This window comes from Scardinius erythrophthalmus (assembly GCF_964197995.2).
Source record: "Scardinius erythrophthalmus genome assembly, chromosome: 20".
In the NCBI taxonomy this organism is placed as follows: Eukaryota; Metazoa; Chordata; class Actinopteri; order Cypriniformes; family Leuciscidae; genus Scardinius; species Scardinius erythrophthalmus.
Genome location: NC_138240.1, coordinates 8,293,668 through 8,320,142, shown reverse-complemented (window position 1 = coordinate 8,320,142; position 26,475 = coordinate 8,293,668). Strand labels below are relative to the sequence as shown.

Here is a 26,475-nt window from a genome sequence, read left to right as displayed (position 1 = left end):
TTCACCTGCGACTGAGTGGCGTTTTTCCATTTCTGCCGTGCCCGTATTCTGAAAATATGTTTCTGTTAAGCGAGTAAGTACTACATCTGTCTTTCTCTCGCGCGCATTCTCTGATACAGCACTAAAATGGTTAATGTACTGGAGAGATTGCGGGTGCAGAACACAAATACCCAGTTTCAAACAGAGTACGACAGGTTAGATCACCAGAGGGGGGCGAGAGTAACTGTCTCGGTAATTAGAAAACATCAATTATTAAATATTTCACATTATGGTTTTAACACAATGATACAATAGTCAGCAGCTCGGTTTATATGCTATTATTAAGAGGGCTGTCTAATCTGGAAATATAATTTTTCTGGGTAAGTGAAATCCCATGCATGCATTATTACACTTAGTGCATGGCTTGTTTAATGGTTTTATTAGAGAAAGAAATTTCAAACCAATTGTTATGTTAGACTATTAATCTGTGTATGGATGAGTTGTTGCTCAGGCTCTTCAATATGGAAATTCAGTTGATGAGCTTGAATGAGCTTTATTAATATATATTGAACAATATTTTCCATTTTGTTCTTGATTTTGTCGATATTTCCAATATATCTTTTCTAAATTTCAGTTTTTTATGTAAATTCAACATCTCAAAAGAGTGCAAAAGATGTATATGTATCTGTAATTTAAATAGTTTTTATTTAATATGTTTCCACTTTTGCTTGATATTTACCTCTCCTTTATGCCATTGAAGTGTTTAATTATATGTGTGTATGTGTGACCTACCTTGGGTGAAATATATGCTAAAAATGGCTTCTTCCGTAGTTTTTTTATTCTTTCTTGCATAGTTTGAGGCAGAAGCTGAACATATAAAATGTTTCTGTCTGGTCCTCATTATGTTTTGGATGAGTGGTGTGTTACATGGGATTTATTGGAGAAAGAAATTAGGTTAGGCTTCCTGTCTATCCTTTGATTTCAAGGATCCGCTTCACCCTGCTCTGGGCAATCCTGAAGCAAAAGAAAAAAAGATGCTCATTCTTTCGAAAATCCTGCTCTTTGCTCCATGCAGGCAAGATCACAACTGTGCTCCTCACTGACATGACAAATACTGACAAGTGGAGTGACAGCAGTTCCTGTTGTAACTAGTGTAGACTATACATCCCATAATACACTATCAATAATAATATGGCTAATAACAACAACAATACAATTATTATTATTATTCATATTTTTATTCACTTTTTAATATTTTTATAATAACAAACAAATGTGACAAATTTATATAAAAAGTATTATTATTTATTAATATAATAATAATACATATTTGTATTTACTTTTTATTATTTCTTATAATAAAAGTATTGAAATATTTTATATAAATATTTAATATATAAATATTTTATATTTTTATTATCATTTATTACTATTATTATACTTATGAAAACGATGTCTGTAATATTTATGTGACTGTTGACATATCTTTGAAACCGAAAATGTAAGTACATTTGCAATAATAATAATTATAATGACAATGTTGATAATAAAAACACGTCAGAGCCAGTGTTGACCTTGTTGAACTCATAACTGGTGAAATATGTAATGCCATATCTGTGCCATATCTCAAGGATCATAGTAAAATTATTTTTGTTGTAATTCCATTAGTTAAACACTAGATGTCAAACACGGCCACGAAACAAACACACGTTCTTTACGGAAGTATCGCGAGTTTCTCTCAGACGTGAACTTCCTGAAACAGTTGTTTGGATAATGGCGGACCGTCAAATCTAGCCAACGGCCGTCCTAACTTATCATTAAAGCCGGGAAACATACACCGAAAGGCGGGTAGCAGATACAATAAACTTTTAGGTAAGTACTAACCAATCACATTTTGACCTGGACGCTTAACGAAAGACAACCTGATCCCAGAAACGCAAAAAAGTTTGTTAGCGAGCTTTAATGGTTTAGCCGGTTAGCAGCAGCTGTTAGCAATAACTTTCGTCAGAGAATTTAAAATCATAGGCCAACAGTTTCGTTGTAATATTGTGAAACTCTCTGGGGTACATAATTATTGTTTCAAGTAGACGTCGAGTCGGTTGTTTGGTTGATTTAGTTCGCTGTTGGATTTCTCCTCAGTAAGGTAACGTTAGTTCGGGTGAAGTTGCATTTGTGTGACTGACATTTATAACTTACGTCAACTGTATTTCTTTAATGAATGTTTTCTTGTCTCATAATTTTTGTTTGTTTGCTGGATTAATGTAGTTCTGATTCTGTATTAATATAAAGGTCTATGCTTATGTTGCTCTTCAACTGTAATATATGTTCGTATTTTCTTATATCCTTTTTGTCCACTTAAGTTGTGTTTTATGTGCTTTTTTTAGCTAAGCTCTAGCAATGTTGAGTATATGTATTATGCGATCGGACACTTTGTGAGTCCCTAGAAGCGTTCGCTTGATATTTTATCCTGGATTTGAATGCGATGTCAGCTGATCTCTCAGCTGATGCTGCTGATCTGTCATGTTGTTTCCCTTTCCCTTTAATTCTTAGTAATGCCCGTGAATAGTTGTGTAGAGGCTAATCGATTTCAGTAATTAGCTGCGTTGATTCCAGCATCTATCTGACGCTGTGAACATAAGCGTGAATATAAGAGTGCTGTGAGTTAGATTTGTATAATGATTTATGAACTGGTAGTTTAATGAGCTTTCACTGTCACTTTCACTTTGAGCTATCATCTTTTTTGTACTCGGTCTGGGTGCAGGTAGAGGTGACAGAATCGCCAGCTGTCCGATGTGTTCAGCTGTCCAGAAGACAAGGTGGACTTATGTCTCTCTGAATAAAGCTGCTGGAAAGTGAGTCCTGGTCCATTATGTGTTATGCATGAAATGCATCCTTCTGTTTTGTATTGTTAATTAGTATTATTCATCATTTGTTTACATGTGAGCAGTTAAATGAAACTATAATCTCATAACTGTCGAGTGCTGTGCATACAAGGTTAGATGAAGTTTCAATTCCCAAAATGTGATATGAAATTGAATCAGGAAGAGAATATTCTTTGTCTGGTCTTTGTTTTTATTACACATTTTTTTAAAAGTGATATTGAAGTGTATTATATTTATGAGTAGCTGAATAGAGAGGATATGGATGAGAATGGTGGGTCAATCAAAGGATATTTCTCGGCAGTTACTTTGCCTATTTTGTACTTTGAGGCGAGTAAAGCTTTGATTCTTTTGCAGTGCTTATCTTGTTCGTTTTAACAAGTGTTGATTAGTTCAAAAGGAATCAGATCATATTGTCGTTTCTGTCAGTATCTCCAGTGCAAAGCATGTTGTTTTAACATGGATAGAACCAAGTCCGTTTTATTTATTTTCTCTCTCTCGATGGTCTGTTTTACTGTTTCATTGTTCATAACAATGCGAAAGAAAAGACTTATTGCTGCCTCTGTTTCATTGCGACTTAAACAAACATGCAAACAAAGAGCATGAAATGCGTACAAGCTTTAAAGCTGGTTTAAATAAAGGGTAGCAGTGACAGATCTTTTCTTCTGTATTTTATATGCACACCCCAGTTTAGCATAATAATAAAAAATAAAAAAATGTAAGGCAAGGACTTGGTATACGTGTTGATTGGATGTTGAGATGTGCATTATAAAGTGGAGCCGTATGATGAACACAAACTTGCAGGGTTGGGATTTAAGCGGACTAAATGATTGGAGAAGTCCTGCACACTTCACCAGAGAGAAGTGTGTGTTTTTCACTGGAAGGTCCTGTTCTAGTACATTTTAATTAATCAATACGAGGTCAAAAAAATTAAATGTATGCAGATGAATCGTTCACAATAAGGTCTATAATGCATTTAGAATTTCATGCTGACTTTAAAGTTTTGTTGTTTTCCTCATTCCAGACACATTTGGTATCTCCGTTACCTCATTCAGTGCTGTTAGAGAAGTGGTAGAGCGTGTTTAAATGCCTCTTCACCTGTTTTCCAGCATAGGTCTGAAATTCACTCAATGAAATATACATGTAGGCCTCTGAGATATGTCTTATGCATGCTTTATTAATACTATATAATTCAACGTTCTGAGCAGAGGGTGTGATTTCAGTGTCCCTTTGGAATACGTAGTGCGAGTTGTTGCAGTGCTTCAGACAGTCTGCACAAAACACTTGTTTTTTTGTTTTTTTTTACTCTAGAATAGACCATTGAATCTGTATGCTCTGGGGACGTTCGAGGACAGGGACACTGTGTTATAAGGGTAGTGCTTGGAGGAAGACCGGGTGATTCAGATGACTTGAAAAGCTCTGAGACCATCATATGTCTGGCCTTCAGGCAGTCTAACAAATTGTACACCATTACTTCAACCCTCGCTTTGATGAAAAAACTGAGACGTTTGGGTGAGACATTAAAACCTAATAGTGATATGCTTTGATCAATCTATCTTAGGAACAATCAGTTAAACTTGTGGTTTGGCCAAATATAATTTAGCACAAAGAGTACTGTCAATGAAGTCATGTGTTTTAGTGGTAATCTTAGCAATAAGCCATTGCCAAATAAAACAATATTTGACAGCAGATGTTGACAAGACAATTGCTTCTCTCACATTGTTTGCCTGTTCCCCCTCCCCTTTCCTCTCAGGTTGGCATAGCGATGTGGAGTCGCTTGCGAAGTGAGGCGGGGCCGTCAGCCTCGGTCTCTTCCCAGCCTGCCCTTGCTGGGCAAGACAACAGGAGAGGTTCGTCCAACTATGTAATTCTATACTTTTGAACATCACCGGGAGCATATTTGCGTGATTTCTTATGTTAATGTTTTTCTCTCAACAGAGATATCTCAAGCCTGGAACAGTCTAAATCAGACCAAAGCTGCCGTGAGTATTTCTTAACCCGTGTTTCAGGTTCTGACCTACTTATGATGCCAAAACAGATACCTTGTTACATAGACTTTGTCATTTGTAATTCAGTAAGTACAATTATAAGTAGCTGTTCATAAATAAATGAAAAAGTAAGATTCAGTGATATACTCTGTAGGGCTGGGCTGGGTGATATGATGAAATTATCGTATATTTGACAATGTCTCATTAGTATCGCGATGGCGATTCTAACAGTCAGTTACCAGATGATCATCGATAATCTCGGGGAAAAATGACAGCTATATTTCACATAGCCCCATAATTACCATACACATATTTATTCACAAGCAATAGCATGAATTAAATGTTTTCTATAGACTAGTAGTTAGTAGGTTTAGGAATAGAAAACAGTTCTCCTCATGAAACAAAATTAATTTCAAGCACAAATTTGATAAGATTTATTATTTGCAACACTAACATAACAGCAAAGCTACTGTTTTATGTAAGTTTAAGCTCAAACTAACCAAAGTAAAACGTAAAAGTTTTAACATTTCAATAATTAAATTAAACTAACTGAATCGCAAGCTATCAATTAGATAAAGTGCAGCCAAACTCAACGTGATGTGTGTTTACATTGTTTGTCGGCAGCGTTGTCTCCGGCGGGGGTGGGGCTCGAGTAGACGATATAATTGAATAGCGCGATATTTTGTAAGACGATTTACTATCTGTAGCATTATCCCCACAAGATCTGTTGACTCAATGGCTAATTGTGGTCTTGTCTCAGTTACGACACATTGAGAATCGTCTGGAGGCTGCACCAGGCACTGGAGTGCTTCTGGACTCAGTGCTAGACACAAAGAAAGCAACTGTTAGTGGCGGTCGGAAAATAAGCCGCAGAGGTAAGACAGTCACATCCTCTGGAACACATATAGAGGAAATTCACTAGAGAATATTATACATCCATGCTTTTAATGTCACCTAATATATATTATTGTACTAAAACAGTATGTATGTTTTGTGGAATGGTACATTTTTGTTTGTTTGTTTTTTTAATTTATATGTGGTCATAATTTAGTTTAATTTGCTGTTAATTTTTTAAGGGTACATTTTTGAAAGCCATTTATTATTTAAATTAGCTTCGCTTATTCTGTTAATGAAGATACATGAACATTTAGTACACGCTGTTTTTGATTTATTTCAAGTCATATATGACTAAAAGTAAAGGCTTGGAATTCAGTGATTCATACAGTATGTTAATTTACTAACAGCTTTATGAGTTTTGAGTGATTCATCAAAAGAATTGATACTAATCTTAATGTTGTCATTAATGTTTTTAATTGTTGTACAGTAATAAATTATTTTTGTATATACCTCATATTTGATAATAAGAATATTGTACTTTTAAAATTCTGTTGTCACAGTGCAGGACTATTGAAGTGAACTACACCAAAATTTATAAATAAAGTTATTATTTCAAAAAAAAATTAAAATACTTATATACTTATAATATATATATATACACACACACACACACCTTTATATATTTCTTTAATATATGTATGTATATATAAATTGGTACAACATTCTTCAAAGTTTTGCCTCTTCCATTGTTTACGTGTCTTCTATGTATTTACTACAGATGGTCATCGTACGGAGGAAAGTGGATCCAAATCCAGAACACGGAGTCGGCGCAGTCCAGACAAAAGTTCCCGCAGTCCCTTGAGGAACAGCACTCTGGACAGTAATGCCAGGAAACCCAGCGCCGTGGAGTTCAGAGAACCACTCGCTTCATTCAGGTAAAAGCTGCAAACTAATTAATGTGTTAAAGCTGAAGTTTATAATAGCAAACAGAACTGAAAAAAAGTTTTTTGATGCTACACATTGGCTGAAGCTGGACACGTTTCCACAGTTATCAACATAACACAGTTATCAAAGTAATATAACATAAACTAACACTGCTGCTATGGTGTTTCTGATACACCAACTGAGGGAGTGATGGCAAATATGACATCTTTCTCTCTTCTGACCAATGTAATCAGCCTCTCGATGCTATCATGGATTTTTTTCTTTTGCTATTGGAGCAAACGGGAATACAGGAATTATATTGCTGTCATCTGCCATTCACCACTATAGAAGTTTACCCAACTATGACGAATTCCGCTTCTGAGAACCCCGTAAATGTGAAAAGGGTCCATTGAAGTAGTTTAGAATGGGGAAAAATTACTTCATTCAATTTTAAAAAAAAAAAAAAAAATGTTAAAGGAAATAGATTAAAATATTTGTTTTGGTAATAACTTCATTATTTGGTTACAGCATGTCTGAATGATAAAGGAATGAAAGTTATGAGTAGACTATGGAGTATGCTGAGGTCAATGAGTGCAGGTTTTATGTCTGAAGGTTAAGTTTGCTATTTGATCCTCTCATACAAGACATTTGAACAAGGAACCATCATTTTGGCTTCAGTAACTTCAGCACACATGTAGCTGATACTTCCCTTTACAGGCCTACTTTTTCTGTTGCCATCTGAGTTGTATACATGACTTCTTGTCTCGTGATCTTCAGTTTAAACAGAATCATGTCTTTCTTTTATAGGGAAGCATCTCCGCTGCCAATGTCCCAGACCCACTCTGAACCAGAAGCCCATTCATTACCAACAGAGGTGACCATTACTCAGCCTGACTTTGCTTTAAGCCAGCTGGTCTATCAGCGTGACACCCGAGACATGCAGACTGCAGACCTGGACAGCCTGTGCTCCTCGGCTGTAGACAGCACATCTGTACGCTACCTCAACGATCTATCTGCTCTCAACGCCATTCACCAGCCCGACCAAGCAACACCAGGGTCAGAAGTCAGGCCCAGAACACACTTACAGGCTGAGACATCCCAGACGTCCCTGAGGTCCAGCCCAGGTTCAATCGCATCCTCACAACGGTTGGAGAACCTGCGACGACGGCAACCTGATGAAAAGCTGGAGAAGCTGAAAGAGAGAATCCGCAGACAGAGGGAACATCTGGAAGAGACGGAGGACAGAAACAAGCTGCTGGGATACCTGGAGCAACCTGTGGGTATTGAGGCAGCAGGACACGGTACCACAGTTCCTACTGCTAAAGTCCGGAAAGTGGCCCCAGCCCCTCCTGCACCCATTTATAAAGGTAAGCTGACTCCAGAGAGAAAAGATTGACCCCCTTGTGTTGGACTAGTAACTGTGTTGTAGTAAGTTCAGACCCGATAAGGGCTATCACCATTGTGCCCTTGAGCGAGGCACTTAACCTCAGGTTGCTCCAGTTCTACAGTCCCAGTAATAGTTGTTTTCTAAGATACTCAATATAAAAGCATCAGTTAAATGTTTTATGAGGTTGTTGAGTGAGAAGAGTCTCACTTCTGTGTTTTCTAGGCTTCAACACCATTGAGACTAAGATTCGCACACCTGATGGGAAAGTGTGGGCAGAGGACGACTTCCAGAACTTAAGCAGGGAGATATACAAAGACCTGACGCAACAGCTCACAGGTATACATGGTGTTCCAGACTGTTATTTTAAATTTCTGTCTCATTTGTTGACATGAACATAACAATGAATAATGCTTTGGTAACCCTTTACAATAAGATCACATTAGTAATAATGTAGTTTGCATTATTTAATTTATTAATTAACAATGAGCAATACATTTCTTACATTATACATTTTTGTTAACGTTAGTTAATGTTGTTTATTGCTAGCTCATGGTAGCTCAGGGCCATTAAATAATATTAATAGATGCAACTTTTGATTTTGATAATGTAGTAGTAAATTGAAATGAACATTAACTGAGATTAAAAAATGCTATAGAATTATTTTCATTGTTAGTTCTTGTTAACTAATGTAGTTAACAAATGCAAACTTATTGTTAAGTCTTACCAATACTTCTAAAGCAAAGTGGTATAATTAAGGTACCCACAAAAATGTTACAGTATCGTGATCATAAACAGCTCACTGGTTGTCATCTTAATCACTCGTGCTATAATTATGTTTTGTGATTTGAGTCTTCCTCTTTATTTCAGCCTAATAGCAGGTTAGTGAATGGGGCATTTGTTTATTTGGAATTAAAATGTTAATTTGATGTGACCTGAGCTCAAATGTTTTTTTACTGCCCATTGCAAGCCCTCTGAGTCATGAAGCATGAGTAATGAACAGGAATTAGGAAAGCATCACTGTTTTAACTGCCACTGAATGCAGCTCACAGAGTTCATGTTTCTCTACTGGATTGCAGTATGGTCAAAAAGCATGTTTAATCCAAACCGCTCTTGGACGCTGACTTACATGCTCCTAACTGGCTCAGAGTTTCCAGGCGTACTGCCACAGCCATAGTTACAAGTTTTCATGTCAGCCCTGACTGTTCTTAGGAGTTTTCTTCAAGGTTATTGGGAAGGATTGCATCAGTTTGCTCCACAGTTCCTTAGAAAATCATTATGCAACAAGCTCATTAGTATACATAACAATGCTGCTTATTCCCTGTTGGCATGCAATAGATTTGAGTTGCTATCATTAAATGATAATATGGTAATATGGCCATATGGTACAAATTTGTTGAATTTGTTTTTTCCTGAAAGTCCATTTTAGTTATTTTATCATTATATGTATTCTTATTTCACAAAAAGGGAATTTAGTTTTAGATGTAAATTTTCCACCCTCTGTCTGTTCCTTGTTTTGAATTGACTTAAACAGATTGAAACATGCAGTTTGAACTTATTCATGGGAATCAATCAAATCTTAATGCTCTCATACCTGTGAGACATGAAATTAACGTAATGACAGTTTTTAGGACAATAGATGGCCAGTTAAAAGTCCATTATATCATTTTTTTTATTTATTTTTTTATTTTGAATACTCTATAAATCATGAATGTTTTTAAATTTTGTTTGCTACTTTAGGGGAGATATTGGTGAATACTGAATAGTTGTGTAAATGTGGGCAGTTATGGTAATATCACTGATCTATTATAGATCAGTGGGTAATATGTGCATGGTTGTGAGTGTAATGTAATGAACAGCATTGTTATTTTTTTTGTATGATTTATATACTACTATATTTTTTATTAATATTTTGAATTGGCTTTTATTTTTATGCTTTGTTTCATTTTGATTTTTAGTAATTTTGTTAAGCGCTTTTGTCATTTATCTTAGTTTTGTATATTTAAATATTACTATTTAGGTTAAAAAAAAATTCTTCAGTTTTTAGTTTTAGTTTGGATTTAGTTTTTTCAGTTAGTTGCCAAGGCACCATTTCTAACTTTATTCTTCTTCAACTTTCTAAAGTTTTACTTCTAATATTTATGTTTTATTTCGTTTCAGCTTTATTTCAGTTAGCATGTTTTTAATAGTTTTAGTTAACAATAATAACCATGATGAACAATGATGAACTCTGTCTTTTCACAGCAGAGAGCACAAAGCCAAAGCAGAGGCCTGGAGAGCGAGAGAGGGTAAAAGAGAAGAAACCATCAAAGCCTGTTAGGAAAGTACACAGATCTTCCTCTGCACCAGACTCAAATGTTAAACCAGGTCTGAATTCTCTTTTACTTTCTCACTGTCTGTCTTTTGGACACTGTGTGTCTCTCAAGCAAACAACTGTTGCTTATTTAAGCAAATGATATTGAAATTCAACATATGAATGCACATATTATAGTGCTTAATTGTAGTTTTGCATATGAAGATCACAATCTGCTCTGAAAATGTGCAAATGTTCCACTCAACACACATACATGCCCACAAACTGTCCTGGCAGCCTGTGTGATCCTCTCTTGACCTGTCAGCGTCACTGTGCCCTGTTCTCTGCGGGGCTTTCTTGGAAACAGGCATGTGTTAATGTCTGTCTGCAAGCACAAGCTAAGTCTCTTATCCCCATAGAAATTTCTAGAATGTGTAGCATGCAAATTAACAGGATTGCTGTGCTGTGACGCTGACGCAGAAATGCTTGACAATGCTCCAAGCTGTTGTGGCCTCGCTGGCAGCTGGAGAGGTGTCACTCTTGTCACGACTAAATAGAAAAGTGACATCTGACTCCTCCTTCCACCCCTCCACTAGTTTACCCTGTGCAGCCCTAACTTCAGAAATAGATGTCTGAAGTCTAGTTCTTCTCACGTTGTCTCTCTTAGTTTAACACAACCCAAGTGAAGGCTGCTTCGAGTTCTACAAGCTAAATTTTATGTTGCATTCTGCAATGTTTTGGAGTGCGGTGCCAAACACAATTCAAGTACATTAGCCGAGTTTCCATTACAGATTTGCGCAAAACCTTTGCGATATTTTCTAAACGCCGATAAATTACTATTGCGAAATGACGGCGTTTCCATTTAACCGATCTTATGCGACTAAAACAAAATTTCTTGCAATAAGACATTCCAAAAATCATTGCAACGGATGTTGGTAGGTTTATGAATATTGCAGCCACCGCACTAGCCATTATTTTTAATCGAAGGAGACGTAGGCGTGTTATCCAAGCATTAATGGCAAGAAAAGCCCCTTATACTTGTGAGCGGCACACATGAGGTGTTTCTGTGTGTTTCTCCCTCCTATCTGCTTCAAGGTCTTGATAAATTGTGGCATTTCTTTGTTGTTTAGAATCCAGTATTTCCGTAATTCTTTTGTCTTTTATGAGTTTAATAAAGAACTCTGTCTCGTCTTTTGTCCATACATACTGCGTCATCTTTAAAGGGTACATAACATGCACAGTTTCACCTAATCTCATTTTAATCTTGAGTACCTATAGAGTAGTAGTGCATCTTTAATATCTCCAAAAAGTGTTTAGTTTTATTATATTTATTAAAGAAAAATACAGCTTTCCAATTCTCTCCGTAAAAAGCCGAGGTCCTGGAGGCGGAGCTATAGAGTCAAGCGGTAGTGCTTGATTTCCAGCAAAATACAGAAATCTGATCCAATTGTACTTACATGAATGGGGTCTTTTATCACTGGGACCGCTCCACGTTTTAATAGCAAACGATTTGCAAATCCAGCGTCGACCTGGGCCTTGTTAATAAAACATTCGTCACTGAAATGACCAAAACACACAACCGCACTTGGTACACTCCGTTGCTGCCCCGGAAAAACAAACTGCATCCACTGTTCCTGTAACACTGGGTTCTTTGGAAAGCTGAACACGGTAAGCTTTCCCTCACATCCAAAAACACACTTTTTTGGAGACATTCTTGAACAAATCCTATGCAGCGTGGGCGCCGATGATTTCCTGTTGAAGCGCGTTGATGTGCGCGGTCTCGCTCTCCTCTGTTCGACGTGTGCGCGGGCGCGCTTTTCCGGGAGAAATGCTCACATAAGGAGTTCCACTCTCATCTACGTCATTAGATCCACGATCGAAAAAAAACTGCCGAAACTTGTACCAACCCGGAAGTAAGATTTTCGGCACAGAAATTCTCCGTTATTCGTCCAAAATATATTTTTTAAACTTTGCCCATGTTTAGCATGAGAATCCATCTCTTTAACACTGTAAACAACTCTGAATACATGAAACACCATTGTACCCCCCCTTTAAAGAATGATCGAGTTTTATGTGCGCCAGGTGACCTGTAAATGCGAAACAAACTTTCCATTGCAGTTTTGCAAAATATTCCTTTTTCGAATTGCCTGAAAACGGCAATAAGCCGTAAACTTTTTGAACTATATGAGAGTTTTGGCTAAATGTATGTTTCCATTGGGCTTAGTTTCAATTTGCGCAATTTGAAGGGTAATGGAAACACGGCTATTGAAATCTTAACATTGCTGCAAGAGGTGCTGCATGCAGACATTAGCGTTAACTGTCAGTTTTCACTTTTAGGGTACCTACTGTCAAGCAAACAGTTTGATGAGAAAAGTTAAACTTTTGTCATTTTTATAAGTGGTTACTTAATACTCTGGTTTAGCAACATATTTTATGTGGCAGAAATAATATTAAACATTTTATGCCACATAAAATATTTGTGTGTTTATTTATATATGTCACATTTACATTTTTATTACAAAATAAACTACTACAAATAAATAATAATAAATCATTTTTAAATGTACATTTTTTGCAATAAATTATGCCTGCTCTATACATGACTTATGATATGATAACTATACTTTAGGGAATTTAAAGCATGCTGTCATTCTTCGTCAGCAGTTATATTTGGCTTTTAAACTATTTTAATAAAGGTGGCAGCATTAAGGTTGTTGTTTTTTTGTTTTTGTTTTTTTACTTAAATGTGTTGTTTTTCAAAATGAAACCATATTCTGTTGCAAATTATATAGAGTATTTTGATTTTATCCACCTGGATTTGATTGGATTGTGAAATGTGGGCATTGGTTAATATTGTTCCCTTTCCATATGATGTTGAGTACGTCAACATAAAAGCCCTGTTTTTGAGCCTGAGAAATATATCTTGATACCATTTGTATTCTTTATAATACCATGCACAGATGAATCATGCATCGTAAGACCAGACTCATTTAATAAAGTAAATACTGTCAATTTTAAATTGCTATCTCTGTTACATTAAATGCGAGTGGGGGGTTTTCTCTGGAGAAAGATCATTAAATATCTGTGCGAATGTGATTCAGAGCAGCTATTCTCTAGTCTCTTTATTATTAGTTACTTTTGTCACACTTTCCTCTCTGCCTTAATCACATCTGGTTAAAAAAAAGTACAAATTAATTATTGGAACAGCTGTTAGTCTCAAGGCATCTGTGTAACCTGTCTCCATAGCGATCAGCACGTCATCATGGCGAGATGGGCAAAAGCTGGTGAAGATGATGCTAGGGCCGCCGCCACGGTTACACAGAGAGCCTCGGGCGCAGTCCTCGGAGACACAGATGAGAACAGGTGAGAGGGTGAGATATCTGCCAGGCTCCACTCCTGTCACCACGCAGACAGTTTAGAGCTCGGCCACATCACAAACCAAACTTAAAATATCTGTATTTATTTAGCCTTAAATGTCACAAGATACCTGTTTTTTGGCTTCTCATATTTTGGATACCCAACCAAATGTTCTTGAGGTGTTTTAAATGAGTTTAATGCCAACTGTTATTAAATACCACATTGTTTTGAAGTGCTAGTCTTCCAGCAGCTAGTGCTCCAAGTGTCAGGTCTATTAATAAATAAAGATTCAGACAGCCACCCCGCATTGGTAAACTTTGCTGCCCAGTGACCGTAATGAATAGGGTTCGACTTGGTGTTTCTGACTCACTGCACAAGCCGACCTGATTTCTTTCGCAGTCCTGCTGCCATCCACACATGCAGGGATGGACCCAGACTTTATACAGCCACTCCAGTACTGATTTATTGGACTGCAGAGACGGAAATGCTCAATTCTATATTGATTTAAACATTATATGCAAGCAGCCGCTGAAGAGGATGTTTTTCCAGTTCAGACATGGGTTACAGGGCATGTGGCATAAAATTTGTATTTGGATGGCTTAAAAAAGAAAAAGAGAGAAAAAAGATTGATTAAAACAGAAGACATACTTTAACTGTTATTGTATTTAAGCACTGTGCATTTCTGACATTTGGCAAGTCTGAAAAAAAATCTACCTTGTCTCCTGAGTTGAGTCACAGAAGCTGAAGCGTCCTGTAAATGAAAGGACAGTGACAGTAAAGATGTTTGTAATGTTACAAAAAAATCTATTTCAATTAAATATTCTTTGGAATAAATAAATGGTTTGCACAAAACATATTAAACAGCATAATCCGTCCCAACATTGATAGTAAGAAATGTTTCTTGAGCACCAAATCAGCAAATTAAAATGATTTCTGAAGGATAATGTGACACTGAAGACTGAAAATTCAGCGTTGCTATGATGGACATCAATTGCATTTTAAAATATATTAAAATAGAATTATATTTAATATATATTTAACATATTTAGAAATATAATAATAAACTGTTCTTTTAAGTTGTAATATTTCACAATACTGTTTGTGCTGATTTTGATAAATGCAGACCTGGTGAGCACACGAGACTTATTTCTGAAGTAAACTGAATTATTCCAAACATTTGACGGTTGTTTAGATGTGTGTAATAATCTCACATGTCGTCTCTCTTTTTCATCGTCTACTGTTTTCCTCTCCATCTTTTCCTGCAGGCCCTGTCCCCCGTTCCAGCTCTGATCCTCGTCTTGAGCGCAGCCGGCGTTCAAGGCCCAGCAGTGTGGAAAGACATCGCAATCATGTTCTTCGGGATGAGCCGGCTGGACCCTCCAGATGTGCTGGGGATGATAGAAGAAAGTCTCCCAGCACAAACCTCCTCTCAGCTGACATCCAGGGCATCCTAGATGACCTGCAATTGGAGGAGGGCATCAGCAGAATGGCGGCAGCGTCCAGCTCCAGAGTTCATGCCTCGACCCGAGCTTCCCGAAGTGCCAGCCCTGCCAAGACTACCAAGAGAGCAGAGTCTTTTGAGAAGCCTGTGCTAAAGAAACGGCACTATGACTCAGAAGCTGTGCGAATGTATATTGCTCAAAAGCAGGAAGAACGGAAAAAACGGCAAGCGGAGGAGAAGAGAGCTCAGAGGGAGGAGGAAGAGAACAAGAATAAACGCCTACAGGAGCTTTACAGGAGACAACGAGCAGGGGCTGCGAAGGGCCCGGTCGCACCTGAAGCTCCAATTAAGAAGCGGCTCCAGGAAACGTACACCAAACTGCTTCTGGAACAGACTCAGCTCATAGGAGATATTAATGGTGCTGACATAAACATAGGCCACCAGGTAAACCTTTTTTGAACACTTAAAGACTTGCAGTTAAACGTCTTGTTGAAGTTGTTATATTTCATAACATTAATTATATTATAGTATTTTTTTTATTATAGTATATAATTATGAATTGATTAATTAATTAAAATATTTTTTTATTTAGGTGATCAAATTTACACTGCCATGATAAGTTGTAATAATATTGCACAAGAGCATAATAGACTTACCGTCCTTAAACTTTTGAATGGTAGTGTAAATAAAACATTTAATTTCAGTCATTTTAGTTCAGTTAAAAGTCTCTTTTGCTGTCTTTGTATTAGGCTGTATGAAATAAATATCACGTTTTTATTTACCATTGGACACCCTGGTGTCTAGATATTGGCTAAGTCCATATTGATTGGCCACTCTTTTAAGGTTTTTTTTGTTGTGACATTGCAGTCGAGACCAGTATACCAGCCGTCTGGAGAGTCTGATAAAGAAAACAAAAGACATGATCGACCTCAAAGTGCCACCTCCAGCAGTGATCTGTCTCTCACGGAGCAACGGCAGCCTCCTTTCTCCAGGTACACTCACGCACACAGAATCCCATTCCATTACATCATCTGTGTCATAATGTAATGTTTGGTTTTTCATCTAAAAAACCTTGAAATTGTTAGCTGTTGTTTCCACCAAAGAGCTTCCTTTTTTGGTGTTTATCTGTTCTAAGCGCTGAACAGATTAATAAAATATCCGCTTTCCCTATATGGGAAGTCGTTTTTTATTCCCTTACACTGACGAAATGCTCTTATATCAAGTAGTTCTGTAAGAACAGATTAATCCGTCAGCTCAGTGCTTAGTGAGAAGTGTTTGTTGCTTGCCTGTATCGGTTTCCATGGCCACTTTTAAGTGCATGTAGTTGGTGGCGTCTGCTGCATGTTAAGTTTGTGGACACTGGGACGTTCCTAAAAATGGATAAAAACTGAATCCTTAAACTAATGAATTATTTTGGTAAAATTACATGAAGATATGCTTTATGCAGTGTGTGAATTTTAAGATATACATTTTCAAAGGTTTTTGTAATGTATTTTTTGTATATTCATTAGTGGCAGTCTTTTTTTTTTTTTTTTTTTTAGGTCATCTGGTAATTATACTTCAATAATCTGTTGTCTTGTATTGTTTTTGTAGGAATGAGTTGGGATTTGCAGGATCACCCTGGCTTCAATCCGACCAGCGCAGTCCCGCTCTGAGGGTCAGCAGCTCTTTACCGCCCCCTTCTGGTCAAATCTTCTCTCAACTGTTAGAACTTGATCCAGAACCTTCACTGCCTAACAGAGAGTCCCGAACTGCACATGCGTCGTTGCCCTCAGCCACAGGCCGCAAAATGAGCCGTATTGAGGCTCTTAAGGCCACCGCTGCCTCTCTCTCTAGCCGTATTGAGAGCGAGGCACGCAAGCTAGCCGGTGCTGGAATAAACTACGGTTGCAGCAGGGATATGGGCACAGGTCTTTTAATCCCTACCGATGACCGCTGGGCTAAACCTGTCAGTCCACCAGTTAGAGAGAATCAGACGGAGACTGATGACCTGGTCGAGAGGATTGAAAGACTGCTTGCTGAGGGTCAGAGCACCTATGATGAGGCCCTACCAGGTGTGGGCAACCTGCACAGCTTTAGGGAGAGGGTGGAGGCTTGGAACAAACAAACACCTGCGTCCTCCGGCCTCCCTTTTAGAAACGTACGCAAGACCCCTTCTCCTCCAAAGCCTGTTGTTCAGGAAGCTGAGCTGGACTCCAGCGGAGGTTCTATCAGCGAGGGTCCTCTGCTGAGTGAGGGCAGTATGTCTGACGAAGACCTGCAAGAGCTGCCCAAATCCAGACTGAGAACCACAGGATACAGTGCAGCCCATTTGAATGGAGACAGTTTGAACCCAATTTCACGCTTTCAGAAAGAGGCAGAGAAGCACCTGCCTTATAGTTCGGCTAGTCTGGTACAAGGAGGAAGCAATGGACCGTGGGAAGAACTGGCCAAGGGAAGCCCACACAGTGTTATTAATATATTTACAAAGAACATGAGTTACGGCAAAGGTGAGACATTTTTAAACATTTGACCTGTGTTAACATTTCACCATGTCTAACATAATAACTGATGTGTACAAGACTGTCACAATATGTATGTATAAGGCACTTGTATGACCTTTCAAAAGTTTGGGGTTAAAAGTTTTTGAAATAATTTTTTTATCACCAATATTGACTGTATTTGGCCAAAAATACAGTAAATACAGTAATGATGTGAAATGACTGCATTCTATTATAATACACATAGAAATGTAATTTATTCCTTTGATGGCAAAACTGAATTTTAGCAGCCATTACTTCGGTCTTCAGTGTCACATGAGCCTTCAGAAAACATTCTTATATGCTGATTTGGTGCTCAAGAAACATTTATTATTATCAATGTTGAAACTGCTGTTTGTGCTGCTTAATATTTTGTCACTTTTGATCAACTGAATGCATCCTTGCTAAATAACTATTCATTTCTTTAAAAATTCCTGTACAATCTTACAGACCCCTGAGCTTTTGAATGTTAGTGGATATATTCATTGCATATATTTGTTTGTGTAGCTTTTGAGGAGAGGGGAGGTAAGAGTTCTCCGTCTATCCGCGCTGTTCTGTCTGGTGCCAGCTCATTGGATGGCATGGTCTATGAAGATGACTTTGTTTCCTCACGTGGCAGTAGCCAATCAGCATCCAAGAGAAGTCCCAATGGGCTCAGGTAAAACAACATTATTTTAATGCTCAGAAGATCACTGCCTTGTATATATAAATGGATGAAGTTGAACAATTTTTTAGTAATCAGCCTGAAGAGGGCAGTGTTGCTCTATCATCATACCAGCCCTTCCTCCCATTTCATAAGCTCCATGTAGAATCATAATATGGTATACTGTCCATATCTGTGTGTATATTAGTTTAATATAATATCTGATGCCTTCTCTCCACAGTAATGGCCATGGTCGGTTCAGTCCTTTAGATGAGTTGCTAAGTGGAAGATCTGCATACAGTAACAGAGCTGGAGAGAGATCTCAGCGTTCACCAGCTCTTACACCCCTCTCCTCTCCGCACTCAGCCAGCTCAAGCAGCAAGAGAGGTCAGATATATTATAGAGGGCCACATCATGTGATCTTGAGGGTGATACAGTGTGAAGTCAGTTTCTGTTCTCTGTGTACATTCCTATAGAGATTTCAGAAATACTGGTACTTAGGAACCAGTCTTTCTACAGTATCAGGAGTACTGACTCAATTTCACTGACGTTGGTTTTGAACAGACATTTTTGTATCATGATTACATTGCAAATTTTATCTCTGTGTACATTCCTACAGCCTCAGAAAGAAGCCCGCTGGAGGGACAAAGAAACACTTCCTCTGCAGTCTCTGATCTCCCTGCTGAGGGCTTCAAGAAGAGTGGCTCAGAGAAAGCATCCAGTCGCAGCTCTCACAGGAGCGTGGACACAGAGAGCACACTGGGAGGCGCCTCAGTCCACTCCAACCATAGGTAGGGCCTATTAAAGTCAGTTTGAAACAAAAGTTGCAATAGTCTTTTTTCCCCTATTGTGATCTATATCCAAGTGGAATGGTTTCTCGAACAAGAAAAAAATTATGGCAGGACTTGATTATTCAATTGGGAAATAAAAATTGAGGGCACATGCTTTTAAAAAAAATAATATAATGATGTGCACAAATAAATCATTTATAATAAATGCTACAATATTCCATAAAATAAATAAGATTTGTCAAATTTGATTTCATGGTGACTTTAAACACATTGAGTCCCTGATATCATAGTTTTTTCAGTCTTTGCTGAGGGGTCAAAAGAGGTTTGTGAACATTCTGACACCACCCACGCTTGCGTTTAGATAAACATTCAAATGTGTGATGCTCACTCAATAACAAAATAAACAAAAAGAAATTACAGCAATAAGGAAAGAGCAGTTAAGAAAGCATTTGATCCGTGGGGAATAAAGATGTGAAAATGTTTGCACCAGCTTTGCAATTCGTCACTCTATTCAAGTTGCCAAGTCATATTTGTTTATAGAGCTAGTTGCACAGAAAAAAAAACAGTGTTAGTCACAGACTTATATTATAAGTACTACAAAATTAAAATTACAACTTCATTTTCCACTATGAAGTTGTTATCTGGTGCAGAGTCCTGCACGGGTCCGATTTTGTAAACCCGTACCCGCAGTGCTTAAAACCGCATCCGAGCCGTTTTCCGACAGCAGCACTAATTAAAATCCGCACCCGACCCGTTTAAAATAGAACCGCTACCCGACCCGCACCCGAAATAAAATCAGTTTAGACTATCACATTATAGACACAATTACAAAAATGTTTATTGCCAGGTCATACAGAAGTTATTACAGGACAATTAACACAAGGACAACTTCAGCCGAAGCTGTCAAAAGGCCGGTACATGAAGAACATGGCTAACGTTACCACAAAACTGAGTAGCTTTATAACATTTTACCAATCGAACAGATGCGGCTACAACACTATCTCTGCCACGCAATTCGTCTAGCCTAGGCTACATCTGACAATTTTGGGTTCAAACACGCCCTGCACACCACACATACTTAACAGTGTTAAATTTGAAAAATACTGTTCGATAGAACTGCTTTGTTACCACAGTTATCTGCGTGCTTCCTCAGTGATGAAGTTCCACATTTGCGGCTATCCAACACGAAAATGCATTCAGCAAAGCCTTTCACAATATTTTCTTCAGATAACTCCAAATTTCTCCCACACACTGGACTTTATTTTTGATGACGTATTGTCGACAACTTTACAATCTCCACTAGCTATTCTTTTCTTCAACTCCTCAGCATCCATCTCGACGACTGCAAGCAGAACGCGCGCGCGCCGTTATGAGGAATTTTTAAAAGTGAAAGTAACCTATACGTTATAGATTCCTGGGAGGGCGTGGTGCGTGCGGGCACAAATAAGCTGATGTGGATTTTAAATGATTTTATCAACTTGAAATACAGGCATATTTTTGTAGATGTGTTCCTAAAAATATGCATATATTTTTACGTTGGCATGTGATTGTTTTAAACCCGTGTTTTAAACCCGTGTTTAGACCCGTGTTTCCCCCGTGTCCGACCCGACCCACACCCGTATCCGACTCAGTTGGATATTTGTCACCCGTTTGAGCAAAATTTGCGGGTACCCGAACCCGAGCAGGACTCTAATCTGGTGTGTTCATGACTTAACTCACCAGACTCAAAAAGTAATAAACCACAGAAGTGGAAGTTCGAAGGCGTTTACTAGCCGCACAAAGCTTTCTTAAAAGTTTGGTTTGGTGAGCTGTTTCAAACTACTGAAACAAACTCCTAATGAACTTCTTTTGGCCAGATTTTGTTGGAAATGAAGTCACACCAGTTTCGATGTCACTCAAAGTATATCAGGGCCTTTAGGGATTTCCTGTTGCTTAGCTGGCACTGATAAAAATGTATACATGAAGCCACCATAGTTTGAATAAAAACATCTGCTGCATGTACCTGTTGCATGTACCTTCATGCTAGTCTTTTTTATTTTAATTTACTAGTCCAGTCATCTTTCATTGCCATTCTGCTGTTCAGCAAGTTACCGGACATGAACTCTGACATTTTGAGCATAGACCGGAAATATCTTTAAATGCAATATCCTTTCTGTTCCTGTTTATCATAATTATAAGAGCCCAGTGGAGCCAGTGTCAATATTAATGCTGCTAAATATCAGGTGGAGGGTTGAAGTGTTCGGCCTGCTGTTGCCCTTCTGAAAACGAGGCAGGAGGCAACGTGCAGGCACACACTGGCTCTTTTGTTCAGTTGGTTATCTGCGCCACAGGTCAGGCTCATTGCCAAGCAGATATTTCCCTCTAGTGTGACATTCGAACCTCCCTGTGGCATTTGTTAAAGCCTGTGAGTCAGATTCCCCTCATGCCTTCCTGTCTTTTCAGCATTCAGAGGGCCGTATGTGGTCTCTGGATGGGTTTATCCAGCAGCAGAGTTTGAACTGGATTCATTTAAGTTACTCCTGTCATCAGCACACTTCTCTGACATAATTTCCATCCACAGTAGCACAAAATCCTTATTGTTCAGTGTTATTGGACTATTGGAGGTTTAGATGGTCATTGTATAGTGCTGTGCACAATTCAACTCAAGATGCTTACCTTTTAGATTAACTTTAAATGAAAATGTCGTGTTCTAATCTCGGCTAAATCATTTTGTTTGTTGAAAAATATTAAAAGCAATTATAAAAAAAATATAAGGAACAATTATTAAAATGTATTGATGTATTCAAATACTTTTTTTAAATTGTCAATAAATAATAATAATAATAATTATTAATAATTTTCTTCTCTCTATTTTGTTTCATTAGTCATTTTGGCTCTGAGGGAAAGAAATCTCCCCAAAGCCCTGGTCCGACTCCTGCCGCTGGTTCTCCAGCCAGCTCTCGTTCTTCCCGGTTGTCTCCAGGTGACCGTATCCCAATCAGAGAATCTGCACAAGGCTCTGGCTCCCCTCACACAGCTCTTCCCAGTTCCTCCTCATCCTCCTCTTCAGCTGCCAGGGCTAAATCCAACCCCTCACCCCATACTCAAAGCCCAGGAAGAACAGAGCATAGGACTGCAGGTAAACTGACTTTGTCTAGATTTTTGTAAGCAACTGCAATGCTGAAGAAGTCTACTCTGATAATGGAGAATTTTAGTTCAGAATTGGAATTGTTTGAATTACTCTGCTGTGTCCCCAGGTTCAGCGGAGCTGCAGTTTGCTCCAGGGGTCCTGCAGCAGCGCCTGTCTGCTGAGCTCAATTACCTGGACGCAGTGGAGGAGTCAGTGCGACAGCTCAGTGATGTGGAAAGAGTGAGAGGCGTGTCTCTCGCTCAGCAAGAAACTGTCTCGCTTGCTCAGATTCTTAAGGTGAAGTTCTAAATCTGCTAAAGCAATTATCTGAACTTCTGTGGTCATGTGGCCATGTATTTGAGGGTGACCTTTTCCTCTTGCAGTCCCAGCAGCAGAGGCATGAACGTGACCTGTACCTGCTGAGGATGAAGGCAGAGCAGGAAGCCCTCGAAACACAACGGCAGCTGGAAGAAAGCAGACAGAAAGCTGCACGGGTATTTACGCCACAATATGCTAATAGTTTAAGACCTTTGTTGAGGGCATTTCATATCAGAATGTGGTTTTTAGGATAAAAGCTGTTTGTATTATAACGTCATGAGATGAGGACTTAACATGTTAAAAAAAAAAGGGAAAGGGTGATAAATCTAAATCTAATTCAGATCAAGTTAAAAATGGCAGTTTTTAGTTAAATGATTTGTATCTTTTTGATGCACAGACATATTTTGTGACATGCTTGTGTTTGATTCAAGGCCCATGCTGAGCTGCAGGAGAGTTTGTTTCATTCTCAACAGCAGGCGTTAGGAGGTTTGCATGAGACCACAAATAAGATGATCAGCCAGCAAGCTGAGGCTGCACGCCACACAGCTGAAACGGCACGACACATTAAAGAGGTGAGCAAAGTTTTGGGGTACAGGAAAACAATTCATAGATACATTGTGATTTTTTTTTTTTCTCAAATGAGTCCGGATTGATGGTCTCTCTCTCTCTCTTCCCCTGTAGATGACTGAGCTGGCTCGTTCACAGATTGCGGGAGCGCTAAGTGTTCCTGGACCCTCTATCACTAGCCCTTATGACCAACAGAGACAGCACAACCGCAGTTTGAAACAGCACCAGCCAGACCCCCACACGGACAGGTAACGGTCTTATTTATCTTCCTGTACTATGCTCGCTTCAGCTTGGTGCTAGATAGTTTTTTTTTATTAATATAAATAATTCATTTCTAAACGAAAATGTCTATTTCATATCGTTCCAAAACTTATGTGAAAATTTAAAACTGCAAAAGTGCAGATGAGATATGAGAGCCATGGCAGGGGATTTGAAAAAACAAGGACATGAGTAAATCATGACAGCATTTTAATTTTTGGGTGAACTATCATTTTAACTGTGCTTTCACTTTGCATTTTCTAAAGTGAAAGATTTTTTCAAATTTGTCATATTAGTGATTGCTATCTATACATCAGTACTGATGCTATTTTGGATCCTGTCCAGTAGCTGGAAGAATGAGCTGTCTCCTGAGAGACATCAGAGTCCGTCAGAGATCGAGACGCCACCAGACAGCCTCTCAGAGTCCATCCCTTCCAGGAGACCCACCATCAGGTAACGATGTGTACTTTTCTTTTGAGATGATTTTCCTTTTGCAGCACAAATGAATGGTTTTATATGAATGTAGAGTCAGAAAATGCTCGTTTCTGTCTCTTTATTAGTGGTGGTGGCAGCAGTAGTACCCAGTTGAGTCCACCTCGTTCCGATCAAAAGGAGAGGAGGACAGCAGGGAAAGACAGGAGCAGTAGTTCAGTGGAGGACCAGGCTCACACCGCTGCCGATGACTCCCTTTGCTCTGACAGTGTGCGCAGCCTGCTTGAAGAGAAAGGTAAAGCTCACATTTTTGAGGACACTCTGTCTGTCCAGTCTGTCTTGAGGAAATGTTAGTTATTTTGACCACTTCCTGTCTATTCTTCCAATCAGCTGACAGTGCCTCCATCGCCACAGAGTACTCTGTGAAGTTTGATGATTCGATGACAGAGGATGACATTGAAGAAAGATCTTTCCGCTCTCTTTTACCATCTGAAGCCCACCGTCGCGAATCACTGGACAGGAAGCCCATTCCTCGCCCTGAGTCTGATGATGATCACAGCCATGACAGATCCAGCCCTAGAGTGAGCTCAAAGGTAATTTCCTGTCAGCTCTCCTCATGCCACATGTCTCTGACTCCAGTTTTGTTCAGTATGAACGGGCCTGTTGTGTTTCTTTCTGTTTGGTTGTCATAGTTGGAGGTTGTTTGTGTTTTCCTGGTGTGTTGATAAGAAGTATGTGATGGATAAATGACTCAGCCCTTGTGTTTTTCCCATGCTCTGTTTCCTTATCACGGGATACACAGCAGGATGACAGCATGCCCTTCTCCAGCGGCCAGGACAGCTTCTCCAAGTTCACCATGGACTTGGTGCGTCAGTACATGAAGGAGGAGGAAGTTCGAGCTCAGCATCAGAGTTCTCTGTTGCGTCTGCGTCAGAAGGCCCTCCGAGAGAAGACCAAGACTGAACTGGCCTGGCTGGAACACCAAAAGAGGCAGGACACACGTTTCTGTTAATTGAGTTGAATCAGGACCCCAGAGCATGTTTCACGTTATGCCAATGTGCTCCCCTCAATTGCTCACGGCCCAAGCGAATGCTTTCATACTGTAGTATAAAATCAATGTCACATTTTCAATCGGGATGGTATTCAGGAAACAGCACTCGTCGTGTGAGGTTGCTTAACTGTATCATATGTTAAAAATATAAAAACTCCATTTCGATTTTTTTTTATAGGCAGTATGTTGTTTACTGAGTTTCTTTGCACGTGCTGCGTTCATTTGTTTCCATTTCTACTGGCTCCTGCGCGAGCGTTAACAGCACCCCATTGTTACCGTCAGTAATACATTTATTATCTGACCACTTTCGATCGCAACTTATAAAATAAAATCAGAATTCTCTCGTTTTATTGATCTTCCTAGTTATTTTATTTTTTTGTCATATATGTTTTATTCAGGCTACTTGTCCCGTCAGGCAAGTAAAGAGTTAATGTCGATATATACTACTGACCCCCTCAAACGTGAACAGTAATGTATGTTACATAGCGGACCCATAGAAATAGAAACCCATACATTCAAAGACTGTATACTAGTGAACTATAGTGACATGCTATTCATCATCTTTCTTTTCCACCAGGCGTCTCAGAGATAAAGGCGAGGATGATAAGATGCCACCTCTTCGTAAGAAACAGAGAGGCCTGATAATGAAGCTACAGCAGGAACAGGTGACAACCATATGTGGAATTATGAGATTATTTCTAAGATAGACTTGTAAATGAATTTATATTAAGTTAAATGGTCATCAATTGTAAAAGTATTCAAATACTAGTCCTTGTGTACGGCACAGAAATAAAAGCTCAAACTTTGCTGTATGGTTTGTCCCACAGGCAGAGATTAAACGGCTACAGGAGGCCAATAAAGCGGCGAGGAGAGAAAGACAGCTGCTCTTCAAACAGCAGGAGGAGATTGAGAGAATAAGACACACAACCCTTAAACTCAAAGAGCGGCTCAAGAGCGCTGAGGACACAAAGCTGGTCAGTCTTCTGAATGATTATTTTTATAGCAATAATATTTATTTATAATTCTTCTGAATAAAGACACATTGCACATTTCTCTGACTTTTTTTAAATCAAACATCTGCAGTCACCTGTGTCTGGTGTAGCGGAGGAGTCAGCTCCGCCCAGTGTGATAGTGACAGACGCAGAGACCCGAAGTCCCTCCCCCATGTCTGTGTCAGGCAGCGAAACCAGCAGCATCATGCAGAAACTGAAAAAGATGCGCTCTCAAATGGACGAGAAGTAAATACAACCTCACGCATGTTTCTTCTCTATCCTTCCATCTTATCCCTCTTCTGTCCTCTCAAGTGATGCATTGGTTTGTGAAGAAAATCTGAATTTTTTTATCCATTTGATTATATTAATCAAACTTTAATGAAACTTTAAAGAACTTTAACTTTAAACTTCTTCCAAAAAGGTTAAACAAACAATGTATTTTTGGTGTGTTAATGGGCGATTTCTTATCATTTATGACTGGCTAATACTACTAATAACATGTATTCATTTCCTTGAGGTTTGTCTACAGCTTGCTGACTGTGTGACATTTTAAAGTGTTTGTTTATTTCTGTGTGTACAGTGTTTGGTTTGAACAGAAGTGTGCTCTGTGTAGGAAAACACCCATCTCCCTTAATGATTGGAGGAATCTTTCACGTCTAAATTGAGAGCAGCTTCCTTACGCCACTAGTTAACAGGAAGTACATTCTGTCAGC

The 26,475-nt window shown here is 38.7% G+C and overlaps 1 protein-coding gene across 11 annotated transcripts in view; it reads left to right on the top strand.

Annotated features, from left to right (window-relative positions):
- Positions 1-1,708: 1,708 nt before the first annotated feature.
- Positions 1,709-26,475, top strand: part of cep350 (centrosomal protein 350) — a 37,678-nt gene continuing 12,911 nt past the window's right edge. For 2 of the 11 annotated variants that reach the window (XM_081348684.1, XM_081348679.1), the window contains exons 1-29: positions 1,709-1,851; positions 2,741-2,831; positions 4,170-4,370; positions 4,612-4,708; positions 4,797-4,840; positions 5,607-5,721; positions 6,462-6,618; positions 7,415-7,974; positions 8,217-8,330; positions 10,236-10,358; positions 13,531-13,647; positions 14,907-15,526; positions 15,950-16,074; positions 16,676-17,571; positions 18,109-18,259; positions 18,486-18,631; positions 18,864-19,035; positions 21,900-22,153; positions 22,272-22,441; positions 22,528-22,638; positions 22,894-23,034; positions 23,144-23,277; positions 23,636-23,740; positions 23,848-24,014; positions 24,110-24,312; positions 24,522-24,709; positions 25,348-25,435; positions 25,598-25,744; positions 25,854-26,008. In XM_081348684.1, coding sequence (XP_081204810.1) covers positions 4,624-4,708; positions 4,797-4,840; positions 5,607-5,721; positions 6,462-6,618; positions 7,415-7,974; positions 8,217-8,330; positions 10,236-10,358; positions 13,531-13,647; positions 14,907-15,526; positions 15,950-16,074; positions 16,676-17,571; positions 18,109-18,259; positions 18,486-18,631; positions 18,864-19,035; positions 21,900-22,153; positions 22,272-22,441; positions 22,528-22,638; positions 22,894-23,034; positions 23,144-23,277; positions 23,636-23,740; positions 23,848-24,014; positions 24,110-24,312; positions 24,522-24,709; positions 25,348-25,435; positions 25,598-25,744; positions 25,854-26,008 — 5,288 coding nt within the window. In that variant the 5' untranslated portion in view covers positions 1,709-1,851; positions 2,741-2,831; positions 4,170-4,370; positions 4,612-4,623. Of the gene's footprint in view, positions 1,852-2,740; positions 2,832-4,169; positions 4,371-4,611; positions 4,709-4,796; positions 4,841-5,606; positions 5,722-6,461; positions 6,619-7,414; positions 7,975-8,216; positions 8,331-10,235; positions 10,359-13,530; positions 13,648-14,906; positions 15,527-15,949; positions 16,075-16,675; positions 17,572-18,108; positions 18,260-18,485; positions 18,632-18,863; positions 19,036-21,899; positions 22,154-22,271; positions 22,442-22,527; positions 22,639-22,893; positions 23,035-23,143; positions 23,278-23,632; positions 23,741-23,847; positions 24,015-24,109; positions 24,313-24,521; positions 24,710-25,347; positions 25,436-25,597; positions 25,745-25,853; positions 26,009-26,475 lie in introns of all 11 variants that reach the window. The other 9 variants (XM_081348676.1, XM_081348681.1, XM_081348683.1 and 6 more) reach the window with 7 other exon arrangements.